At 38.5% G+C, this 23,565-nt stretch overlaps 1 protein-coding gene and 1 pseudogene across 1 annotated transcript in view; one reads left to right on the forward strand and one right to left on the reverse strand.

The window, feature by feature from the left end:
- The first annotated feature begins 317 nt into the window (after positions 1–317).
- Positions 318–4,787, forward strand: LOC148127923 (uncharacterized; annotated as a pseudogene).
- Positions 4,788–5,073: 286 nt separating this feature from the next.
- LOC113433931 (cyclic nucleotide-binding domain-containing protein 2) overlaps positions 5,074–23,565 on the reverse strand; it is a 121,701-nt gene continuing 103,209 nt past the window's right edge. Inside the window, exons 12-13 of the mRNA XM_026696761.2 lie at positions 18,820–18,959; positions 5,074–5,587 (exon numbers count right to left, since the gene is read on the reverse strand). Of these exons, the coding sequence (XP_026552546.1) occupies positions 5,257–5,587; positions 18,820–18,959 (471 nt within the window). The 3' untranslated portion in view covers positions 5,074–5,256. The remainder of the gene's footprint in view (positions 5,588–18,819; positions 18,960–23,565) is intronic.

Below are 23,565 nucleotides of genomic sequence, written 5' to 3' on the forward strand. Positions count from 1 at the left end.
TGCATTTACCAATACAATCTCTTCCTTTTTCTTATTGTGCTCTCTCTTTGGATAAGAATTTGTTATCCTTGTTTTTATCTTTAAAGAATAGGTTGGAAACTCGCTTGTATTCTTCGTATGTAGAACACATTCAAAGTCATACTCTCTTTTCTAATGCCTTGACTGAAGGAAATCAGAAGGCAGATGAATCCTTAAAGGATGTTATTTCTCATTGCCGATCCTATTTTGCTGTAATGGTTTGGCCTTCTCAGTTGAAAACTGATAATGGTCCAGCTTATATTAATAAGGAATTTCAAACCTTTTGTCAGAAATGGAATATTACCTTAGTGCACGGAATTCCTTACAACTCTCAGGGTCAAGCTATAGTTGAGCAAGCTCATCATACTTTTAAGGCATTGCTTCAAAAATAATTACAAACTGAGTCTGGCCCTTACCATCTGCGAAAGATTCAAAATCTCATTGCTGTAGCATTATATACTTGGAATTATTTAACCTTTTTAGATTCTCTTGCAGACTCACCTGTTAATTTACATTTTCAAACTACTGAATCTTTAGCAAGGCCTTTGGTAAAGTATCGCCAAGCTCCAGATCCAACCTGGAAAGGCCCTACACTGCTGATCAGCTGGGGTTGTGGTTACGCTGCCATGGAAGATCCTTCTACTGGACAAGCAGTGTGGGTTCCAGCACGCTGTGTTTGTCCATATCATGGCATGGCATCAGGGCCTTCACAACCTGATTCCAGATTTCAATCTTCATCGGAACACAGAAGTTCGGCTTCCAAGGTCTAAGTGCCCGCAACCCATCACTTGGGGACAGGTTAAATCTACTACATATCAAGCTCAACAACAACTGCAACAGGCCTCATTACCTCAGACTCCTGAAAATCTTGTTGCTGCTGTTTTTGTTATTATTACTGCTAATTCTGTTGCAATTTTACTTTGTATTTTCTTGTTTATGGTTAATGGTGTTTCTGCTCAAAATGACACTTCTGTGGTTTGTCTTAATCCTAATTTGTGGGTTCATCATGCACAATATATGTTTATGACCCATGGCACAAATATTACTTTATACTATGTGCCCCCAATGGCATTTGGTCAAATTTCTTTTACCCCTAACTTGATCATGTCTTCTACATTTATTGTCTCACAACTACAATCTATTTCACACTCCTGGCTATTTTCTAAACCCCCAATGCAATTGAATTCTGTCTGTTGGCGTTACTTGAAAGTTAGTCAATTTACAAGGGGTCTGTGTTTCTGTTGTCAAGCTAAACACACGTGGCTTTATAATTGGTTTGATTATGATGCTGCTCAGCACATATAAAAAAAACTAGGGAATTATAGTTATTGTTCTAACTACTATTGGTTGTCAGGTACCTTTAATTCTTCTTTGTATGGAATTAATATAGCTCCTGATATGTATCCTGACAATTTTCCTATTTTTAATGCCTCTGATCAATCTAATACAGGATCGATATGCGCTGGATGGCAGCTTAAAGATCCTAATATGTGGTTCTTTTTTGATAAACATGCCACCAATGTGCATCCTCAGCATTATCAATGTGCAGCTATAGGTTATTTTACTCTACCTGTTCAAATAGGTACGCTCCCATCAACTCGACAGCAGCATTCCTCTCTGGGGCCTACATGTAATGATGAAGTTATTTTTGACACACAATTGTCTTCTGGTTCTACATTTGGACGTGCATTGGCAGGGGCCGTTACAGGAGTCATTACTCTAGGCTCTTATCCTGGCATAATTGCTCAAGAAAACAGATGATCTATTCTTGGTCTCACCTGCAGACTTGAAAAATCCATCAATGCTACTGCTGCTATTATTCGTGATTTCCAGCATGAAATAGAAGATTTAAATCAAGATGTCTTACAGCAACTTTTTGCCATAGACTATCTTTTAGACCATCAAGGCGGGTTCTGACACCGTGGATGTGCTGTGCATTTTCATTCATTGAATAAAACTATTGAGGATGAACTTGTCAATTTACAATCCTACATTCAAAATAATATCCATGCTCAGTACTCACCTTCTGAGTGGCTAACCAATTGGCTCCCAGATTGGTCTTGGCTCAGACAGTTTTTCTTTTATGTTATAATTATTATTATTGTACTAATTGTAACCTGTTGTTTTATTCAATGTATTCTAAATTTATTTGCATTGTTTCATCCTGCTTTCCTCTCTCTTAATCCTCTACAATTGAGATACATTCATAAATCTTTGAAACCTCCATTTAAAATAAAAAACGAGGATATGTAGAGTTGTAATTGCAGGAAGGTGATTATCTTGATGGCAAACCTCAGATAAGGACAAAAGCAAATACAACTCAGACAAACAAAATCACTAATGCAAAGAAGGATTAGAGAGAGGAAGTAAACATGTGTTAGACTTTAACTAGAGATAATTGTGTTAATTACTATGCTAGACAGTAACAAAGGTTGAGCAACAACCAAAGTTAACCAATGTTAGAGGATTACTAAAAATGTGTATAAATACAAGACTAGACTCCAATAAAGTCATCATGATTCATGTGATCATGATCAAACACCTCAACTGCCTCGTCATTGCAACAAACAACTAGACACAAGAACAGTTTTTTTTCTTGAAAGCCATCACTCTGCTAAACAAATAATTCCCACAACACTGTTCAATTATTACAGTCTGCACTACTATTACTGTTAATCTTGTCATCGCTCCTTATCAACCATCCCCTCCCACTTGTGACTGTATGATTGTAACTTTGTTGCTTGTATACTTACAATTTATATTGACTGTTTCCTAGTATGATTTGATTGCTTATTGTACCCTATGACTATCCTTAAGTGTCATCTCGACTCTTGGCGAATATATCTTTTCTTTTATGTACCAGTAAAACTCAAAAAATTAGAATATCGTGCAAAAGTCCATTTATTTCAGTAATGCAACTTAAAAGGTGAACCTAATATATGAGACAGACTCATTACATGCAAAGCAAGATAGTTCAAGCTGTGATGTGTCATAATTGAGATGATTATGGCTTACAGTTCATGAAAACCCCAAATCCACAATCTCAGAAAATTAGAATATTGTGAAAAGGTTCAATATTCTAGGCTCAATGTGTCCCACTCTAATCAGCTAATGAAGCCATAACACCTGCAAAGGGTTCCTGAGCCTTTAAATTGTCTCTCAGTCTGGTTCAGTAGGAATCACAATCATGGGAAAGACTGCTGACCTGACAGTTCTGCAGAAAACCATCATTGACACCCTCCATAAGGAGGGAAAGCCTCAAAAGGTAATTGCAAATGAAGTTGGATGTTCCCAAAGTGCTGTATCAAAGCACATTAATAGAAAGTTATGTGGAAGAGAAAAGTGTGGAAGAAAAAGGTGCACAAGCAGCAGGGATGACAGCAGCCTGGAGAGGATTGTCAGGAAAAGGCCATTCAAAAGTGTTGGGGACTTTCACAAGGAGTGGACGGAGGCTGGAATCAGTGCAGCAATAGCCACCACACACAGACTGATCCTGGACATGGGCTTCAAATGCCATATTCCTCTTGTCAAGCCGCTACTGAACAATGTCAGAAGCGTCTTACCTGGGCTAAAGAAAAACAGACCTGGTCTGTTGCTCAGTGGTCCAAAGTCCTCTTTTCTGATGAGAGCAACTTTTGCATCTCATTTGGAAACCAAGGACCCAGAGTCTGGAGGAAGAATGGAGAGGCACACACGACAAGATGCTTGAAGTCCAGGGTGAAGTCTCCACAGTCTGTGTTGATTTGGGGAGCCATGTCATCTGCTGGTGTTGGTCCACTGTGCTTCATTAAGTCCAGGGTCAATGCAGCCGTCTACCAGGAGATTTTGGAGCACTTCATGTTTCCTTCCACAGACAAGCTTTATGGGGATGCTGACTTCATTTTCCAGCAGGATTTGGCACCTGCCCACACTGCCAAAAGCACGAAAACCTGGTTCAGTAACCATGGGATTACTGTGCTTAATTGGCCAGCAAACTCGCCTGATCTGAACCCCATAGAAAATCTATGGGGCATTGCCAAGAGAAAGATGAGGGACATGAGATTGAATAATGCAGAAGAGCTGAAGGCCGCTATTGAAGCATCCTGGTCTTCCATAACACCTCAGCAGTGCCACAGGCTGATAGCTTCCAGGCTGCATTGAGGCAGTAATTGCTGCAAAAGGGGCCCAAACCAAGTACTGAGTACATATGCATGCTTATACTTTTCAGAGGTCCAATATTGTTCTATGTACAATCCTTGTTTTATTGATTGCATGTAATATTCTAATTTTCTGAGATTGTGGATCTGGGGTTTTCATGAGCTGTAAGCCATAATCATCTCAATTATGACAAATCACAGCTTGAACTATCTTGCTTTGCATGTAATGAGTCTATCTCATATATTAGTTTCACCTTTTAAGTTGCATTACTGAAATAAATGGACTTTTGCACAATATTCTAATTTTTCGAGTTTCACCTGTATACTGAGAGTATTTACACCAAGACAAATTCCTTGTGTGTCCAATCACACTTGGCCAATAAAGTATTCTATCCATCTTCTTAAAAGCACAATATTCCACATTGTAGCATTCATTATGTAGCACTGCAGAAATGGAACCCTAAGGAAATCTGGAAAGCCACATCTCCATTTCTGGTCTATTGACTTTCCAAAGACTGAAGCACTTTAAATTATAACCAGTGGAGTTTATATTGCTATTTGATTATAAAACTTTCAATCTTAAAAGGTTGGAGTATATGTTTCCTTTTCAGTCTTATGTTGAAACATAAGTGATGCTTATTCAACCATGCATGTTATGTTAATATGAAATTCGCAGGATATTTCAACAATGGTGAGATTCAGATCAGCCTACAGAGGAAGAGCTAGATATTGTGTAGCTTTTTTGTACATTAAGCCACCCAGGGTTACCTTATAGCAGAGATGGCTGGCATAAACATTTAATAAATAAAAATAAATATGTAAATATTTCAGCACTAAACACAAAACATGTATTTACTGATGCATATATATATATATTCATGGGGAAACCTACCTTATAAAAGAAATTTGTTTCCCTGCAATATCAGAAAAAATGAATTGGACTAGATTCACAAATCATTGTGTCAATTAAGAAATGTAGTCTTTGGCAATTAAATGCATATTTATGTACAAATAGCCATAAACACGTAAGTAGTATCATCATCCTTCAGTCTTTTAGAACTGTGCCTACATGGCTGACTTATGCATCTAAACCCTGATGCTATTAAAATGCGCCATCCAAATTGGGACGCACAACTGAGATGCCATGAATCAGCTTTGGTAGAACAACTGGTAGACTTTCTCTTGTTTGGGTTAATTGAATAGGAACATATTTGAGTTTAGGTGGCGGCCGTGGTATTCTGTAACACAAAGAAGAAAGATCCAAAATTCCTTCTTGATTCAAACTCCAGGAATCGTAGACTTCAGCTGTAGGGCATGGATGTGGAGGATGTACCATCTTCATGAGTTTGGGCTCCATCACAAGTTTCAATAGATCTTTCTTAAACATTTCCCAGGCATTCTGTCGAAGGAAGATCTGACACAGCTCATCATCACTGAAAAGTGAAAGCAATATTAAAAACTGGATTCCTCTTTTAAGTAGCAGATTATCTGGAATATTTTCAGTCTTTCTATTTCTAAGTGTCCAAGTATTGTTTCTCTACATTTGAATGAATTCATCAGACATGATTATCACATCCCACCAGCATCTTTCCTTCTTCCCTGAAGTATTTAGAAAGTCATTATGACTCTCCTTGTTTCTTTTGGTTGAAGCTTCTTATCTCTTCTTACGATGCCTGAGTTGTATTTGTAGGTTGAGATATGGCATGCATGCAAGATCTAATTTGAATCGGTCTCCGGGACCAGAGCTTTCAAACTCATGCTGGAGCCCACTCCCAGGGAATTTCTCTTTATTGGAATACTAGCTCAATACCCATGCTTTGCTACAAAGCTATGTGGTTGGGCTTAGTTTTGGGGGAGGAAAATAAGGGGGGGGGGATCTTCCTCTGATTACCAGCATCCATGGGTATTCATCTGGCTAGCATCTGGCTAGCACTTCCAAACAGTGAGGGCTGTTTGGAAACTGAAACAGTATTTGTTGTGTGAGCAAGGAGACGGCAAGGAGCCTGGTCATGGCTTAGTTCAACTATTCTGTACTAAAGCTGCTTGGTGCTGTGAAACTAAAACTCCTCTCCTCTGCTTGTGTTTTGCATTTGGAACAGATATCTTTTCAGGTGGACAAGGGAAGTAGAACTTCTTAGTATCAGAGCGTGTTAATAATAATATTCAAAATACTAATGCTCTGATGGTCATTTAGAAAAATCCTTTCTTAGTGAACACCTAGAAGCCAAGAGGAACATATGTGGCGAATTTCAAGATTTGTATGCTTTACACTTCTAGAGATTTTGTGATGAGGCGTGAGTGGAGATGTGCTTTGGGCTCCAGTTCCCTGAAGATTGGCTCCAGCATGAGTCTGAAAGCTTGGAAGAGTAAACTTCTGATCCCAGTAACTAACCCATATTGGATTTTGCAACATTATCCTGGGACACATATTTGCCTTCGTTTATTGGCATGTATGTCTACATTCATTATGTCCCTGGAGAGAGCACTTTAGATACTGTTCTTTGTCTCTACACTTTATCTTCTTCCTGTTCTTGACAATCAAGTACCTTTGCATGATAGGGAGGAAAGGGAAAGTTAAAGTGCTCATTGGGATTTGATATACAAAAAGTGCTGAAGCTGAGTCAGCTGGATTCCAGTCTGACAGTTCATGGTTTCCCACCCAGTGTATGTCTTTAAGAGATTCCACAATGCCGGACACACAATTTTCTGTTACAAGGGTGAGAATCCTTCTTCTATTAATCAACTCTAAAAACTCCATCAGGGCCCTTGCTCCTTGCAACCACCATACTAAAATTGCTTTCACAGTATACAGACCCCCTTGAACATTCAGAGATACTCATAATTATTCAGTAATAATTATTCAGTATTTTGAAAAGAAAGTATTCATGGCTAGAGTTGCTGCTTAAAGTCTTAATGCTTTAAAACTGGTTTGGGATATATTCTGAAAAATTTGGGAAGGGTAAAAGATATGGTCAAGAAATTTGGTATTTGGAGGATAAGGAGACCAGTAATGTAACACCACCTTTTCTATCTTTTGCTTTCATACCCACCCAGTTGTTCTCTAGCTTACTTGTATTATAGGGCTGCTAATAAATGCTTACTTGGATTCAGAATTATGAAGTACATCTATAATAGAGACTTAGATCCTGGAGGAGAATGAGGAAATTACATTTACACAGTTATCTTTAGATCACTGGTTTAGGTCAGGAAGCCCTTTAGAAGAGAAGTAGCTTTTGAGAAAACCCATGTGTAGCTGTGGGTATATGGAACATTTTTGTTAAAAAGAAAAAGAAAAAAGAACTGACCACTTTGTCTATTTTCAAATATGACTTAATTGTTTTCCTTGGAAAGGACAAACATGAGCCACTAACCAGCCTTCATCTTTTCAAGAATTTTCTGAGTGAAAACATCTGATGAAGAATATTAAGGAGACTCTAGTGATTCCAATTCTCCCTATAAACCAAAGGATTTCCAATTCCAGAATGACAAAAAGTATATATTACTAGTATTAATAGCATCAGTAACACTATAGGTAGTCCTCAAGGTAAGAACCTAATGGAACCTGCCAATTAGGTTGGTAAGTCAAAAAATTTGTCAAAGGAATCAGACTCAATTTTACCAATGTTTAAAATCAAATTCATTACTTCAATCAAATGGATCATTAAATGAACGAAGATCTGACTATTTCCTCTGATTCATTAATTGATTGCTGTCATCGTTAACTGAATTGAGAGGCTTTCCTGCTGGTCTGACCATCAGCTATTTCCAGTGCAGCCTTCAGCTGAGGAACTAAATTGCTTCCAAGCAGGCTGGCAGAGCTCTCTGTTTACAGTTGCTTTAAAAAAAAAAACAACCATTTGCTGTTAGTCAGCTCAAGCTTCTTCAAACAGCTGCCCAAAAGAGGGTGGGGTGGTAATTTATAGAACTCTCCTATTGCAGTTGCTTTTTTAAAAAAAATCACTTGTCACCAATTAGCTTAAGAGTCTCCAGCCAGGCACCCAGAGGGAGATGGTGGAGGGATTTACAGAACTCTGGGTTTGCAACAGTAACAGAGATAGAAGGGACCTTGAGGTCATCTAATCTAACCCACTGCTCTCACAAGAGAATATTTCTGATTAATGCCTATCCAGTCAGCTTCCAGTGATAAGAGTACCCACAACTTCTGGAGGCAATTTAAATTAAAAACCCATAGGCTACAGTCATATACACTTAACAAGAGCCATAGTGGTGGTTAGAATGCAGTACCGCAGGCTACTTCTGCTGACTGCCAGCTGCCAGCAGTTCGAATCTTACCAAGCTCAAGGTTGACTCAGCCTTCCATACTTCTGAGGTGGGTAAAATGAGGACCGATTGTTGGAGCAATCTGTAAACCACTTAGAGAGGACTGTAAAGCACTATGAAGTGATATATAAGTGGAAGTGCTATTGCTAATCTCCACAATGAAAGCAAGGACAAACAACATTGCTCCCATTGCATTTCAAATTCCAAGAGGTTGGTGGGAGGAGCTGCTGGCTACTTGTGAGAAGGCAGAGGGTGAGTACAAAGGAGAAAGAGAGCAGCCCACTTGCCATTAAACCAAAAATACCAATAATACATTTAGGGTTAGTGCACTTGAGATTGTGACTTTATTTTATTTCAAAATGACTGGCTTAGTTCAGTGTAATACTTGTTTTACAGCTTTCTTTCACAGTACTCTTTTCAAATTTGGATACTGCCCTCTTTGTAAAAAAAATTACCAGTCTACATGGACAGATTACCTATGTAGAATCTCTAATCTGTGCTCTCCAAGCAGAAATTAGGTGCCCAATCCAGCCATCTATTGAGCTGCCATGCTATAAGCCCCCACTATCACAAAGATCCTACAGGAAAAGGGCAGTATGGGCAACCGTGGGATCTGGCAGGGTGAGAGCTGTGGACCATAAACACAAAGCTTTTGCTGTGTCCCAGCACAACAGATACAGTGCCCTTGCTGACCTTAATAAGGATACTAAAGTGACAGGTCAAGGTAGTTGTGATAACGATAACTCAAATAAGCCGGGGATCATGGTCCTACAAGAAGAACTTACTTTGGAAAGGAAAAAGTGTCAATCAGGTATTAAGCACCAGTCACACAAGAAGAGCAAGGCATTCAAAAAGAGAAGCCACCTTTTGGTTGGGGACTCAATTGTAAGGGATGTAAATTTAGGAAAGGATACAGAGGTTTTGAAAGAGGTCAGTTGTCTGCCAGTTGCTACTGCCAGCAGAGACAACAGGCGTATTCTTAAGATAGTCAAGAATGCCAGTAAGGACTGTGATATTGATGCTATTATACATCTTGGTACAAATGATCTGTCCCAGAAGGATGTACTTTCTGTTCAGAAAGACTTCCAGAGCTTGGGATATGAACTTAGTAATATGGGCTGTAGGCTTATCTTTTCAGAGGTTCTATCAGTATACAAGGAACAAAAACAGAAAGGCCAGCGTGTAGAGGAGTTTAATGTGTGGCTAAAGGAGTGGTGTAAAAGGGAAGGCTTTGGTTTTATTTGTCATGATGTCTGCAGCTGGTCGGATGAAAAACTATACAAAAGAGATGGTTTGCATCCATCAAAGAAAGGGACTGAGTTACTTGGCATTAAATTCACAGATTTTCTGGATAAACATTTAAACTGAACAGTGGGGACAGAGAATTAATGGATACAGAACATTTCTGTCCCCAGCAACCTAAAATTAATAAGGATACTAGTGTATGCAAAATAGATATTTATGCAGGTAAGATTATCAACCTTGCTGTCAATCAAAACCAAGCATTTAATAGTGAGTGTCATATCATGTGCATTAATCAAACAGGTGGCAAGAAAGTAGGGGCAGGCAGGCACAACACGGGTTATGTAGACAGTAAACACAGTGACAGACATAAAGATCTCAAGTGCCCATATACAAATGCACAAAGTCTGGGGAACAAACAGGGTGAACTCGAACAACGAATACATGAAGGTAAATATGATATAGTTGGAATAACAGAAACTTGGTGGGATGAAACCCATGATTGGAACATACTGGTAGAATGATACAAACTTAAAAAAAACAGACCCCATAAAAGAGGAGGTGGAGTTGCACTGTATGTAAAGGACCACTATATTGCTACAGAAATGCATGAAACCAAAGATGAAAACTTCCTAGAATGCACATGGGTCAATATAAAAGAAAAAAAGATTGACATGGCCATAGGTGTATATTATAGATCACCCAATCAAGCAGAAAAAATAGATGTCTTTTTACCAACCAACAAACATATGCAGGAAACACACAACAATAGTAATGGGAGACTTCAATTATCCTGATATCAATTGGCAAACTAATTCTGCACCAAGTGAGAAATCAAATAAGTTCCTAACCAACCTAGCTGACAACTTTGTTGTCCAAAAGGTAGAGGTGAAACTAGAGGGACAACCATACTGGACTTAATTTTTACAAACAGAGAAGAAGTGATAGAGGGAGTTGAAACTGCAGGAACCTTGGGTGAGAGTGATCATGTCATATTGGAATTCAACATAACACAAACACAAGCAATAGAACATAATGACACCAGAGTCTTAGATTTTAAAAGAGATGATTTTAATAAACTCAGAGAGAACTTGGGAAAGATTCCATGGATGAAAATCCTAAAGGGGAAAACAACTCAAGAATCTTGGGAAACTCTGAAAAGTATGATCATAGAAGCCCAGACCAGAACAATACCATTGAGAAAGAAAAACAAGAAATCCAAGAAGAAACCAGCAATGGCTACACAAAGATCTCTCTGGCAAATTGAAAGGAAAAAAAAGGACAAATACAAAAAATGGAAAGAAGGACATACAACTAAGGCAGAATACTAGCAGATAGCCAGAATCTGCAAAGACAAAGTCAGGATAGCAAAGGCTCAGAACAAACAAAGACTTGCAACAAAAGTCAAAGATAATTTAAAAAGTTTCTTCCAACATATAAATAACAAGAAAAAAATCAAGGAAGCAGTCAGTTCACTAAAGAGAGAAGACGGCAAAGAAGTAACAGGCAACAAAGAGAAAGCAGAATTGCTTAACTCATTCTTTGCATCTGTCTTCACACAAAAAGAAACTATAGCTCAACCCACCAAAAACATAACTGTGAAAGACAGACCAGAAATAAAAGTTAAAATAAGCAAAAAAAATAGTAAGAGAACACCTGTCTGATCTTGATGAACACGAATCCAGGGCCTGATGGACTACACCCCAGAGTTTTAAAGAAACTGGCAGAGGTCATCTCAGAACCACTGCACCATATCTTTCAAAAATCCTGCAGCACCGGGGAACTACCAGAGGACTGGAAAAGAGCAGATGTGGTTCCCATCTTCCAAAAGGAAAAAAAACAGACCCAGGAAACTATAGACCAATCAGCCTAACATCAATACCTGGGAAGATACTGGAAAATATAATAAAAAAACAGATCTACCAACATCTAGAAACAAGTAAAGTAATAACTAGCAGTAAGCACAGTTTTTTTAAGAACAGATCATGCCAAACCTCTTATTTCATTCTTCAACAAAGTGACCAAATTAGTAGACCAGCAAAGTACTGTGGACTATATTTAGATTTCTACTATCTACTATATTTAGATTTCAGCAAGGCATTCAACAAAGTAGACCACAACCTACTTCTTAGTAAGCTAGAAAAAGGTGGAATAGCACCACCACTAGATGGACTTGCAAGTGGCTGACAAACCATACTCAAAGAGTAGCCTTAATGGGTCTAAGTCTTCATGGAGGGAAGTAAGCAGTGGGGTGCCACAAGGTTCCGCCTTAGGCTCAGTACTCTTCAATATCTTCATTAATGACTTAGATGAGGGAATAGAAGGGGAACTTTCCAAATTTGCAGATGATACTAAGCTGGCAGGAATAGCTAACACCCAAGAAGATAGGCTCAAGATCCAGATGGACCTTGACAGACTAGAACACTGGGCCATATCTAACAAAATGAAATTCAATGTAGAGAAAAGTAAAGTCCTACACTTAGGCAAGAAAAACCAAAAGTACACATATAGACTGGGTGAAACCAGGCTCAATAGGAGTAACAGTGAGAGGGATCTTGGAGTCTTAGTGGACAACCAACTAGATATGAGCCAGCCATGTGCAGCAGCAGCCAAAAAAGTCAATGCAATCCTAAATTGTATTAACAGAGGGATACAATCAAGATCAATACCACTCTCTCCTTAGTAAGACCACACCTAGAGTTCTGCCAAAGAGACAAATCAAAGACAATATGAGAGTAATTCTGGACACTTTGGAACATTATGAGGCACACCCCGAAAAGCAAATGGCTTTGATATTTTTAGATGCTCAAAAGGCATTTGATAATGTGAATTGGAGATTTATGATACTATTATTGGAACAGATGGGCTTTGCCAGAAAATTTATCCAAGCAATAGAAGCCATATACTATAAGCAAACAGCAAAGGTTATGATAGAGGGAGAATTTACAGACTCTATTAATAAAACAAAAGGTACAAGACAAGGATGCCCACTATCGCTTTTGCTATTTGTATTGACTTTGGAAGTGTTGAAAAGAAATATTAGAGATGATAAAAGCATAAAAAGAATGAAAATCAAAAAGGAAGAATTTAAATTACAAGCCTTTGCGGATGATTTGGCTTTTATTCTGGAAGACCCCCTAGAGACAGCTCCAAAATTACTGGAAAAGATAGAGACATATGGTGAGGTCGCTGGTTTGAAAATAAACAAAGATAAAACAAAGATCTTGACAAAGAATATGTTACTAAGACGGAGAGAAGAACTGGCAAACTTATTGAAAATTCAAGTCACGAATAAGGTTAAGTATTTGGGGATATACTTGACACCAAGATGTAGTACATTAAAAGAGAACAATTTTATTAAACTTAAACAGCAGATAGCATTAGATCTGAGGAAATGGGAAAATCTACAATTGTCATTAATAGGGAGAATCTCAACAATCAAGATGAATATCCTACCCAGAATCTTATATTTGTTTCAGACAATACCAATTAGGCTTGGAAAAGACTATTTTGAAGACTTAAATAAAATTGTGTTGAAGTATATATGGCAGGGCAAGAAAGCCAGAATAAAGCTAAAACTTTTACAAGATGCCAGAACTAGAGGAAGATTTGGCTTGCCTAATTGGGAGTTGTACTATCAAGCTGCAAATTTGATGTGGGTTAAGGATTGGATAACGTTAAGAAAGACTAGATTGTTGACACTAGAAGGACATGATTTGCTGTTGGATTGGCATGCTTTTTTTTATGGTATAAGGGAACTAAGACACAGGGTTATTTTAGAAGACATCACATGCAGGAGTCTCTGTGGCTAAATTGGGAGAAGATCAAAAGACAATGTTATTTGAAAATTCCAGTTTGGTTATCAACTATTGAAGCATTCTCTTATCCTATAATATATAAGAAGGAACAAACAGTTAGATATGGGGAAATACTGGATGAAAAGGGTGAACTCAAATCGATGCAAAACTTAGAGGAACAAGGAATAAAGATGAATTGGTTTTCATATGTGCAAATACACTCAAGGTATGATGAAGATTTTAAAACAGAGGGATTTTATGATAAATTGACTGATTTAGATAAGATTTTGACAGGTACTGATGAAAAGGTGATTAAAAAATTACACGGTTATTTACTGGAAATTAAACTAGAAGAAGAACAAGTTAAAGAAACTATGACTGCTTGGGGGAAGAATTTTGGATATGGGATCGATTTAGAGAAATGGCAAAAATTGTGGTCTCAAAATTATATATGTATAAGATGTTTTACAGGTGGCACTTTCCCCCGACAAGAATAGCAAGAATGTTCAAGAATAAATCTGAAAAATGCTGGAAATGTCATCAGATACCTGGCTCATATTACCATATGTGGTGGACTTGTGAGGACGCTAGAAAATACTGGACTAAAATTCGCATGTGGTTGGAAAAAATGACAAAGAAACACATAGACTTGAAACCAGAGATCTTTTTATTGGGAATCTTACCTGATACATATAGTAAAGATTTGAAATACCTGATTGTAAATGTATTAACAGCGGCTAGGATTGTATTTGCTAACAACTGGAAAAATGAGAAAATACCATTGCAGGAAGAAATTATTAAGAAAATATTGGAATGTGCTGAAATGAGTAGATTGACATTTGAAATTAGAGAACAAGAGGATAAACAATTCTATAAAATTTGGGACCTTTTCTACCAATGGTTAGATAATAAAATACAATAATAGAATATTTAGAATTTTAGAAAATAATGAATATGTAAAGATTTATTTCTTTTCTTGTTTGATATTGTATTTATAAAATGCTATTAGGATAGATTTGGTATGACTATATGATTTGTTACAAAATAAATTAAGTAAACTATAGTTATCTCGTAAAGTATGAATGAATAAAATCATGGTCAGATGATTGTTTAATAGTGATACTAGGGTATATAATTTCTGATTGACAATATGAGATATTATGTAATGTAATTGTAATTGAGGCCACGAAACGGATGCACAAAACATTGGTAAACCAACCGATACACTGTTTGTATATTTATGAAAGAAAGTTGGATGTTTTTATGTTTTGTCTGTTTTTAAAAATCAATAAAATTGTTTTCAAAAAAAAAAAAGAGTTGCAGATTACAGGATAGTTTTTTCCTGAAACCAAATTGTTTATTGGAGAGTAGGTTGTTTGTCTCTAAGTGGAGGATAATGGATTGGTTAATAATTGATTCCATGACTTTACAGGTGATGCAGCATAAGGAGATTGGTCTGTAATTTTCAACTAGGCTGGGGTCTCCCTTTTTGAAGATGGGGATGACCGTGGCTTGTGACCATAGGTTAAGCAAGGAGCTGGTCCTGAAAGATTTTTCAAAGATTATGGTTAGAGGTTCGGCTATGGCAGTGGATAGCTTTTTTAAGAAGTAGGCACATATTCCATCCGGTCCAATAGATAGAGATGATTTTAGATTGTGTAGTGCTTTTTCAACATTGTCTTCTGTAAAATCAACATGTATTAGATCATTGTTGTTGTCTGTGGTTCGGCTAGGAAATACTGGGCATGATCCTTTGCTGTTTACAAATACTGAGCTGAAGAATGTGTTGCAGTCTTCACCATTAGGTCCTATCAGGGGTGGGATGGACCTTGAGTCTTTTAGTTTGTTGTTTACAAAATTGTAAAAAGTGCGGGTGGAATTGGTGCATAGAAGGTTTTCCTCTTGTTTAATGTGATCATTGGTGCATTCAGTCTTTATCTGGTGGCATAAATTTTTGTATCGGCTTTTGAAATTGGCAACGTGACCAGATTTGTTTATCCGCCAGAGTGATCTCTTTTTGGATTGAAGTTTCCTTATTGTTATGGGTAATCTGTTTGTTTGTTTTTTCGTTTTGGGAGTTGGTGTTGGTACATATAGTTTGATGACTCTTTTGACTTCAAGTAAAAATGTGTTGTAATGGTCTTCAACAGTATTGCATCCAGTGAATAGAGATTGCCAATCAAGGGATGAGAGATCATTGTCTATAAGATCATAGTTGCCTTTTTTGAAGTTATAATTGGGGATTATGTCATTGTGATGATTTTTGTGTGGGCGTATGTTGAGACAAAAGTCAATCATATTATGGTCACTGCTTGAAAAGGTTCTTTAGTTTGTATTCTGTAAATTAAATTCAAACTTTTGCAGAAGATGGGATCGAGGCAGTTGTTTAGTCTAGTGTTGTTGGTTACTAGTTGTTCCAGTCCCAGATTTGCAACAGCATTGTAGAAGGTTGCGTGTATGGGTTCAGCTGTACATTTGTTTAGGGTCCAATTAAGATGAGGTAGATTGAAGTCACCAAGAAAGATAAAAGTGTGTGGGCAGGATGCTGCCCATGTTAGTAGTGTATTTAGCTTGTTTACATGTTCGATGTCATAATCAGGTGCTCTGTAACATAGTAAGGATCGAAATGTGATATTTAAGGATAGCTCGCAGATGATGGTCTCAGGAAGAGCAAGCTCCTGGGTAACTTGGATGTTTTTTAGATGTAAGGACTTTTTATAGAAGATAGCAACACCACCTCCTCTACAAATTTCACGATCTGATCGGTAAACATGATAGTCTCTTACTGTGGTAATGGAATCAGGGAGAGATGCGTTGAGCCATGTTTCACAAACAAATATGATGTTGAATTTAGCCATATTTAGTAAGAGGAGAAATTCAGGTATTTTATTCGCAAGGCTTCTTGCATTGAGTAGCTTGCATTTAAGGCCAGCAGTAGTTGGAATTGAGGTAATTAGGGGCATGCGTGCCTAGACTTGGGTGATGGAGGATTGGTTGAGGTAGGGTTGTGGTTGAAAGTTAAAGCTGAGTTGCGGGTTGTGTGACTTACTTTTGATACAGTCAGCATGGTAGTCAATGTACAGGTCCTTCTCTCCATTGTCTAGATGTTTTTTGAGTTCAGTGCGGAGTACACGGGAGCGGGCATGTTGCTGTATGGTTAGGTCAGGGCGACAATGGAGGTTCTTATGGTTGGTGTTGGGTTTGGTGAGTGAATTTATAGTGGAAATGAATTTACATTTGCTTGATTCATTTTTGCAAATGACCCTGCAGAAGCGTGGGACCACAGAACCGTCTCTGTTTTTGAGCTCTCGGCCAATGTGGGAAATGTCAAGTATTTCATCAGGGGAGATGGTTGATGCTTGATAATCACTGATGATGTTTCGGACAGTTGTGATGTCATCATTATCATTGATGTCTTCTAGACCAAATAAGATGGCGTTTGGATGTTTCCGTTCACTCTCAACAGCTTCTCTGATGAGGATTGGGATATCATTATTTGTCTGGCTTATGTTTTTTTGTGGATTGGGTTGTGGATTGGGTTGTGGTTGTTGGGTAGAGATGTGGTTTGTAGCTATTGGATATTCAGGTTTTTGCATTGTGTCTTTTTTTTCAAGGTTGGATAATCTTTCTTTTAAGGAGTCTAGGGATGCTACTATGGTGTCAAGGGATGTTATTCATGTTTCAATGGTATCAACTCTTTTCAACAGATCCAGTTTGGGTCTGCATGATTTGCAGATATGGAAACTCATTGGATGATTCTAGGTATTGAATCATTTGCTCGGGTAATCCCAAGCAGTCATGATGAACGTATTTGTTACATAGAGAACATTTGATGGAGTTTTCATTATCCTTTAGAGTTTTGTTGCATTTAAGGCATGTGCAGGAGTCTTGTGGTTCATTGGTGGGGATTGCATTATTAAAAAAATGTTGAGACTCTAGAAAAAGTACAGAGAAGAGCAACCAGGGGACTGGAGACTAAAAAATACGAAGAACGGTTACAGGAACTGGGCTTGGCTAGTCTGTTGAAGAGAAGGACCAGGGGAAACATGATAGCAGTCTTCCAATATTTGAGGGGCTGCCACAGAGAAGAAGGAGTCAAGCTATTTTCTAAAGCGCCTATAGGCCAGGCAAGGAATAATGGATGGAAACTGAACAAGGAGAGATTTAACCTGGAAATAAGGAGAAACTTTCTGACAGTGAGAACAATCAACCAATGGAACAGCTTGCTCTCGGAAGTTGTGGGAGCGTCATCATTAGAGACATTCAAAAAGAGATTGGACTGCCATTGGTCAAAAATGGTGTAGGGTCTCCCGCTTGGGCAAGGGTTGGACTACATGATTTACAAGGTCCCTTCCAACTCTGATTATCTGTTATCTGTTAACATTATAGAATGCTTTGTCAAGATGCTAGCTAACAGTTTTACAAGTAGTTTCAAGGCAAATGCAAACAAACTTTATCTTTGCAAAGTACTGTACTTACAAGCAATAGTTTGAAAAGTATAGTACTTAAAAAGCAGAGCAGTTCCCAAAGTGCTTACAAACAGTGCAGTCCTATAGAATAACAAAACAAGAATATTTTAAAATACTTACAGAAACAATTCTAGTACTCAATTCTTGCCCTTGTCCTCAATCCCACACATTAAAAAAATAAAAAACCAAAACCAAACTCAGCGCTGTGTCAGCTGCAAAAATCACTTGATTTTGTTTGGCTATGTGACCAGGGACAAAAAAAGGTGGGGAGGGAACCTGCCAGCTTCAGTTAAAAATGGCCACCGCTGTAGCAGTGACTGAGTCCAAGTCACATGGCTAGAGAGGCCTCTTTTTGGTTGCAGTTTTGAATTTCTAATGTAAGTACCCTTTCTGAATAAATTTGTTTTTGTGAAAATTTGCTAAATGAAGGTTTGTACCTGGGTAATTACCTGTGTTGTTTAGTTGTTCAATAGATAAATTGTCTTCCCTTCATTTTATCACAACCACAATCCTATGAGATAAGGGAGAGCTGAGAGAATGGGACAAGCCCCATCACTCAACGAGTTTCCATATCTGAGAATGGATTTGAACCAAGGTGTCTCCAATCCTAGTCAAGCACTTATCCGCTATATCACACTGGTAATAATTCTGTAGAAGGATTCTTGGTTTATTTTTCATCTCAAAGAAAAAAAGTAAACCAGCTGCTTGGAATTCTACACAAAAAGTTTAAATTTGAATTCTATTCATACGAAGGAAGTTCTGCAAGACTTTAACTAGATACAGTAAATGATGCATAAACCTCTTTGACCATGATACAGTGTTGATCATGACCATTTCCACACAAATTCAGCAAATGCCAGCATCAACTACACTTACCTGGGATATTTAACCTTTAGTTTATTCAGTTTCTTGAGAATAATGTCATCAGCCCATGCCTCAATCTTTTCTTTTTTCAGTCGGATTAGCTCAACTCCTTGACTGACCATAACAATGACACGATTGTCATCCAGATTTACCTAAGAAATACAAATGGTACACCTTGGTCAGCATATATCATGGGCAGTGACCATAAGTTCTTGGTTATAGAGAGCATTATTTCAGAAAGCTATTCTTTGGATTTATTTTTCAAAAACTCACTTTTGTCCTTTATTTTGGTCATTTAACTTTTAACATTCAAAGAGTACCATTTAATGCACAGTCTGCAAAAATACTTGCTTCTAATAGTGTATTTTTATTAGAACATGTGTTTTTGTAAAAATTGTCTTGGTTTTCCTCTTGAATCTTCCTTTATAAAGCAAAGTTATAACATAAGCAGTTAAACATTTTTATCCTTATGAAGGTCTCTGATTTCTCCTTTTTACATGTTTGTCCTTTATTTTTTTCCAAGAAAATGCGGTTATTGTAATCATGGAGAAGCTTTTGAATGTTTCCAATGGTCCAACGGAATATTGGGCAGGGAGGATTCCAGTGCCGTATATAGACGAAAAATATATACCACTTCCATATAGGTTCAGATTTTTCACAAAATCTAACCTTAAATCTTTAAACTTATATATTTTTCATGATACAAGGAAAGATGCCCAGCAACTGCCATTGTAATTGCTGAGTAAATATCAGCATCTTCCTATCCCACTATTCCTATTCATTGGGGTATTATAGAGCTAAATCTACAATCTAAATTGCTAAGAATTAGAAATAATTAGAAATAATTAAGATTAAGTGTTCCTAGAGCAGTTGTTTGTCACCAACGTAATGTGATTAGATTGAAGTCCAGCAGGTGGAGATATATATATATTTATATTTATATATTAAGAATATATATATATTCTTAAGTTTTCGCGGGTACTTACATGTATGGCATTCAGCTTTGTTCGGGTATTTTCCCACGTCATTGTAGCTGTGCTTTTAAAGTTTTAGCAACGTTTCGGCCGAATCTCATCTGCCATCATCAGGCTTCTGTATAGTGTTCATCTGTGAGTCAGACTTTTAGAGTGGTTTCAGATTTAAATTTGGGGCAGCCTATTGCTGTGCCAGAATGGTTTTTTCTTCATCCTGATTGGTTGGGAGTCTTGGTCTGTGTTTATTGGTCTTGGAGTTTGCTGTGTTCTGCTTGATTGGTGTTTCTAATATCTTCTGTCTGTTTTGTGGCTCTTTTTGTATCTTGAATGGCTGGCAACATTGTGTTACTTTATTGGAGGCCTTTAGTGCAGCTTGGCTTTGGGTAAATGGACGGCTATCATTTGTTAGGAAGCTAGATTTCATCTGGGTGCCTGGTTGGGGCGTGTTTGAGCTGGAGGTATCAAGGGGCATCTGTTTGTGCCCAGGTGTTTGCCTGGCTAGTGGTGTGGAGATTTTTTTGTTTGTGAATGCAGGCTTCCAAATGATTGACAGTCTGGTGGAATCATCTCTTCTATTCATGCTTTCAGGTCTTTTTTCAATCTCTATGGCTTCTCTGATGATTCTGTGGCTGGGGTTTTCTATAGTGGGTAGGTTTTTGGTGCCATTGTGCGGCTCGTTATCTGGGTTTGTAGACAGATTCTAGGAAAGCTGCCAACGACTACAGAGGAAAGTTAACTCTGTTGTTCCCGATATTGTCTGTTCGTGTTTATTCCTTTGGGACCTTTGGACTCTCACCTTGTGGCTACAGGTGAGACAGAACATTATATATATATATATATATATAGGTCAATGCTTGTTTTGAGTTCTTGTATTCCTTGTATAATCGTCGCTAGATCCATTTGTACTTTATCTTGCTTCGCCATTATTGATAGTCGTCCTCCAGTTGATGGAGAAGCAGGAGCAGAAGTTGAACTGCCAGAAGGTAAAGTTTTCTTACTTATTTGAATAACTCAAGATCTTTAAGCTCCTTTAATCCAATCAATAGGGTAGCCAATTATAATCCAATTGGGAAGAAGAAAAACATTAAAAAAAAGCCAATAAAAAATAAAGAGTCCAGGATTAAAAAGAGAAGGAGAAAAAGAAGATTAAAAAGAAAAAAAAAAGGAGGAGATTCTTAGCACTTGGAAAAGAAATGGCATTCTGCACCCAAGCCACCAACGGATCGTGCAAACGCAGCTAGGACACACCGAGAACCAAAGGGAGATGAAGGTTCGAGGTGATATAAAAACTTATCGCCTCCTCATGATCCCCAATGATCATACGCACTGGCTGGGTGGCGAAACGAATGGGCCCAGACTTGAGCTCACGCCCATCCACGGTTTCCACCTTAATGGGTGGATCCACAGTAACCAATGGAATCTCGTAGTGCGTAGCAAAAGCTCGGTCCATAAAGCTGGTTGTAGCCCCTGAGTCCACCAACACAACAGCGGGAATTCCCTCCTTCTGGGACTGTAAAAAGATTCGAGTGTCCAAAAGTAAATGCCGAGGAGGGCCAGGATTTGCTTCAGCAATTTGAGGTGGGGATGTGAAACGTGCCCGACCTAGGGTTTCCTTGAGGTCAGGTCTACCCTGTTTTCCTGACGAGCCAGGAGTGGTTTCAGGTACGGGTCTACGGGTCCCTCTCCGTTTGCAGGAATTAACAAAATGACCCAGATCCCCGCAATAAAGGCACAAGCCTTCCTGAAACCTTCTCGAACGTTCTCACACCGTTAAGCGAGGGTGGAGTGCTTCCAACTCCATCGGCTCCTCCGTCTTAATCGTGGTTTGTGAACAAAAAAGAGAAGGTGGTTCCACAATGGGCCATCTGCTTCCGCACTGTTGTAAATAGGCTTCAATACGTAAGCACTGTATCACTAGTGCATCCAGGGTTGAAGCCCGCTCTGCATGTACTAACTCATCCTTAATGGCATCAACCAAGCCCTTCTGAAATGCATCCATGTGGGCCGGTTCATTCCAGTTAGAGTCCATACAGAGTAAACGAAATTCTGCAATGTATTCCTGCAGGGAACGTTTCCCCTGTTTAATGTCCCATAACTGTCTAGCCACAGTTTGACTTTTAATTGGGTTTTCAAACATAACCCTCATTTGTTGCAGAAAACCCTGAAAATTATCCAATAAAGGGCTATCTTGAGTTAACAAGGGAGTAGCCCATTTGGCAGCCTGCCCAGACAAAAGGCTAATAATAAATCCTACCTTAGCCCGGTCATTTGGAAAGTCTTCAGGCCTCAAGGACATAAATAATTGACACTGCCCCAGAAATGCCGGAAACATGTCCATTTGTCCTGAAAATTTCTCTGGCATGGATACCAGGCTTTTCCTCAAGGGAGGGGCTGAAGGAGCAGCAGGAGTTTGCAAACTTGAAATATGATTCACCAACTGGGTTACCTGGTTTTGGAGGGTCTGGTTACTTTGTAGCAGCTGGTTTATTTGTTGCTGTTGCTGCTCCACCAAATGCTGCAGTTGAGTTGAATCCATCTCAGTTTGAAGATGGTTTGTTTGGGCTTGGAAGCAAAAATGTTATGTCTCACCTATGTTCATAGATGAGAAGACAAGGTTTCAGAATTCAAAATATTCAAGCAGAAACAAAACCGGATTCAAAAGGGTTAATTAACACTGTTTTCCAGTCCTTGGCAGACTTCCCGGAACCTGTCAGGCTAATCAGAATTGTCCATAACTCACAAGGCCACTCCAAATATATTCTTCTGACTCATCAAACACTTTGCTTCCAAGCAAAGCTTGAGAGTCAGCACGCCTCTTTAAATCACCTGGATAGGCGTGTCAGTCTCTCCAATCAATGTCTGGCCTGACGCCTCCCTTCAGATTGATGTTTCCTGGTTCTCCTAGTTCTGGCGTCAATCCACGATCTGTCAGTTTCCTCGCTGGAAACTTCTGTCTCATTTTGTTGATCATTTGCTGGCATGAACGAAGTCAAAGGTTCTGGGGAGGATTGCCTCTGCGACAATCTCTCATCCTCCTGGCTCACGTCTGTGTCCTCTGATAATTCAGACTCCACATTCACAGCAGGCTCCAACCTTCCATCTTCAGAGTCATCAGAGTCAAAACTCCCAGCAGGATCGATCCTTCCAGTCACAACACACACACACACACACACACACACACATATTATTCTGGTTGAAACTATGGTTTTCTTCCCCCCCCCCCCATGGTGCTTGGTCTTTAATCAATTTTTACTTTTTAAAAATGGAGGGTTCCCCCCCCCATGTCTATTTATTTATTTATTTAGGTTTGTCAAGCATTTATGAGAAAACAAGTATAAGTATGAACATAATATATACACATATAAGTATAAACAAATATATACATAATAAATGAGTACGAATGGGAACAGTAGGACCGGGACAGTAAGTACACTGGTGTGCTTAAGCATGCCCCCTCTTAGGAATGAAGTGAGGTCCATGGTAGACAGTTTAAGGTTTAAGGTTTGGGGGTTTGAAGATGTAACAACAGAGTCAGGTAGTGAGTTCCAAACATTGACCACTCTGTTGCTTAAGTCATATTTTCTGCAATCAAGTTTGGAATGGTTTACTTTGAATTTGTACCTATTGTTTGCCCATGTGTTATTGTGGTTGAAGCTGAAGTTGTCATTGACAGGTAGGATGTTGTAGCAGACTATTTTGTGTATTAAGCTTAGGACAGACCTTAGGCAGCATAGTTTTAAGTTGTCTAGGTCCAAAATTTCAAGCCTGGTGGCATAAGGTAATC

Source organism: Pseudonaja textilis, chromosome 1 (assembly GCF_049901715.1).
Source record: "Pseudonaja textilis isolate UNSWEBS1 chromosome 1, rPseTex1.2, whole genome shotgun sequence".
NCBI lineage: Eukaryota > Metazoa > Chordata > Lepidosauria > Squamata > Elapidae > Pseudonaja > Pseudonaja textilis.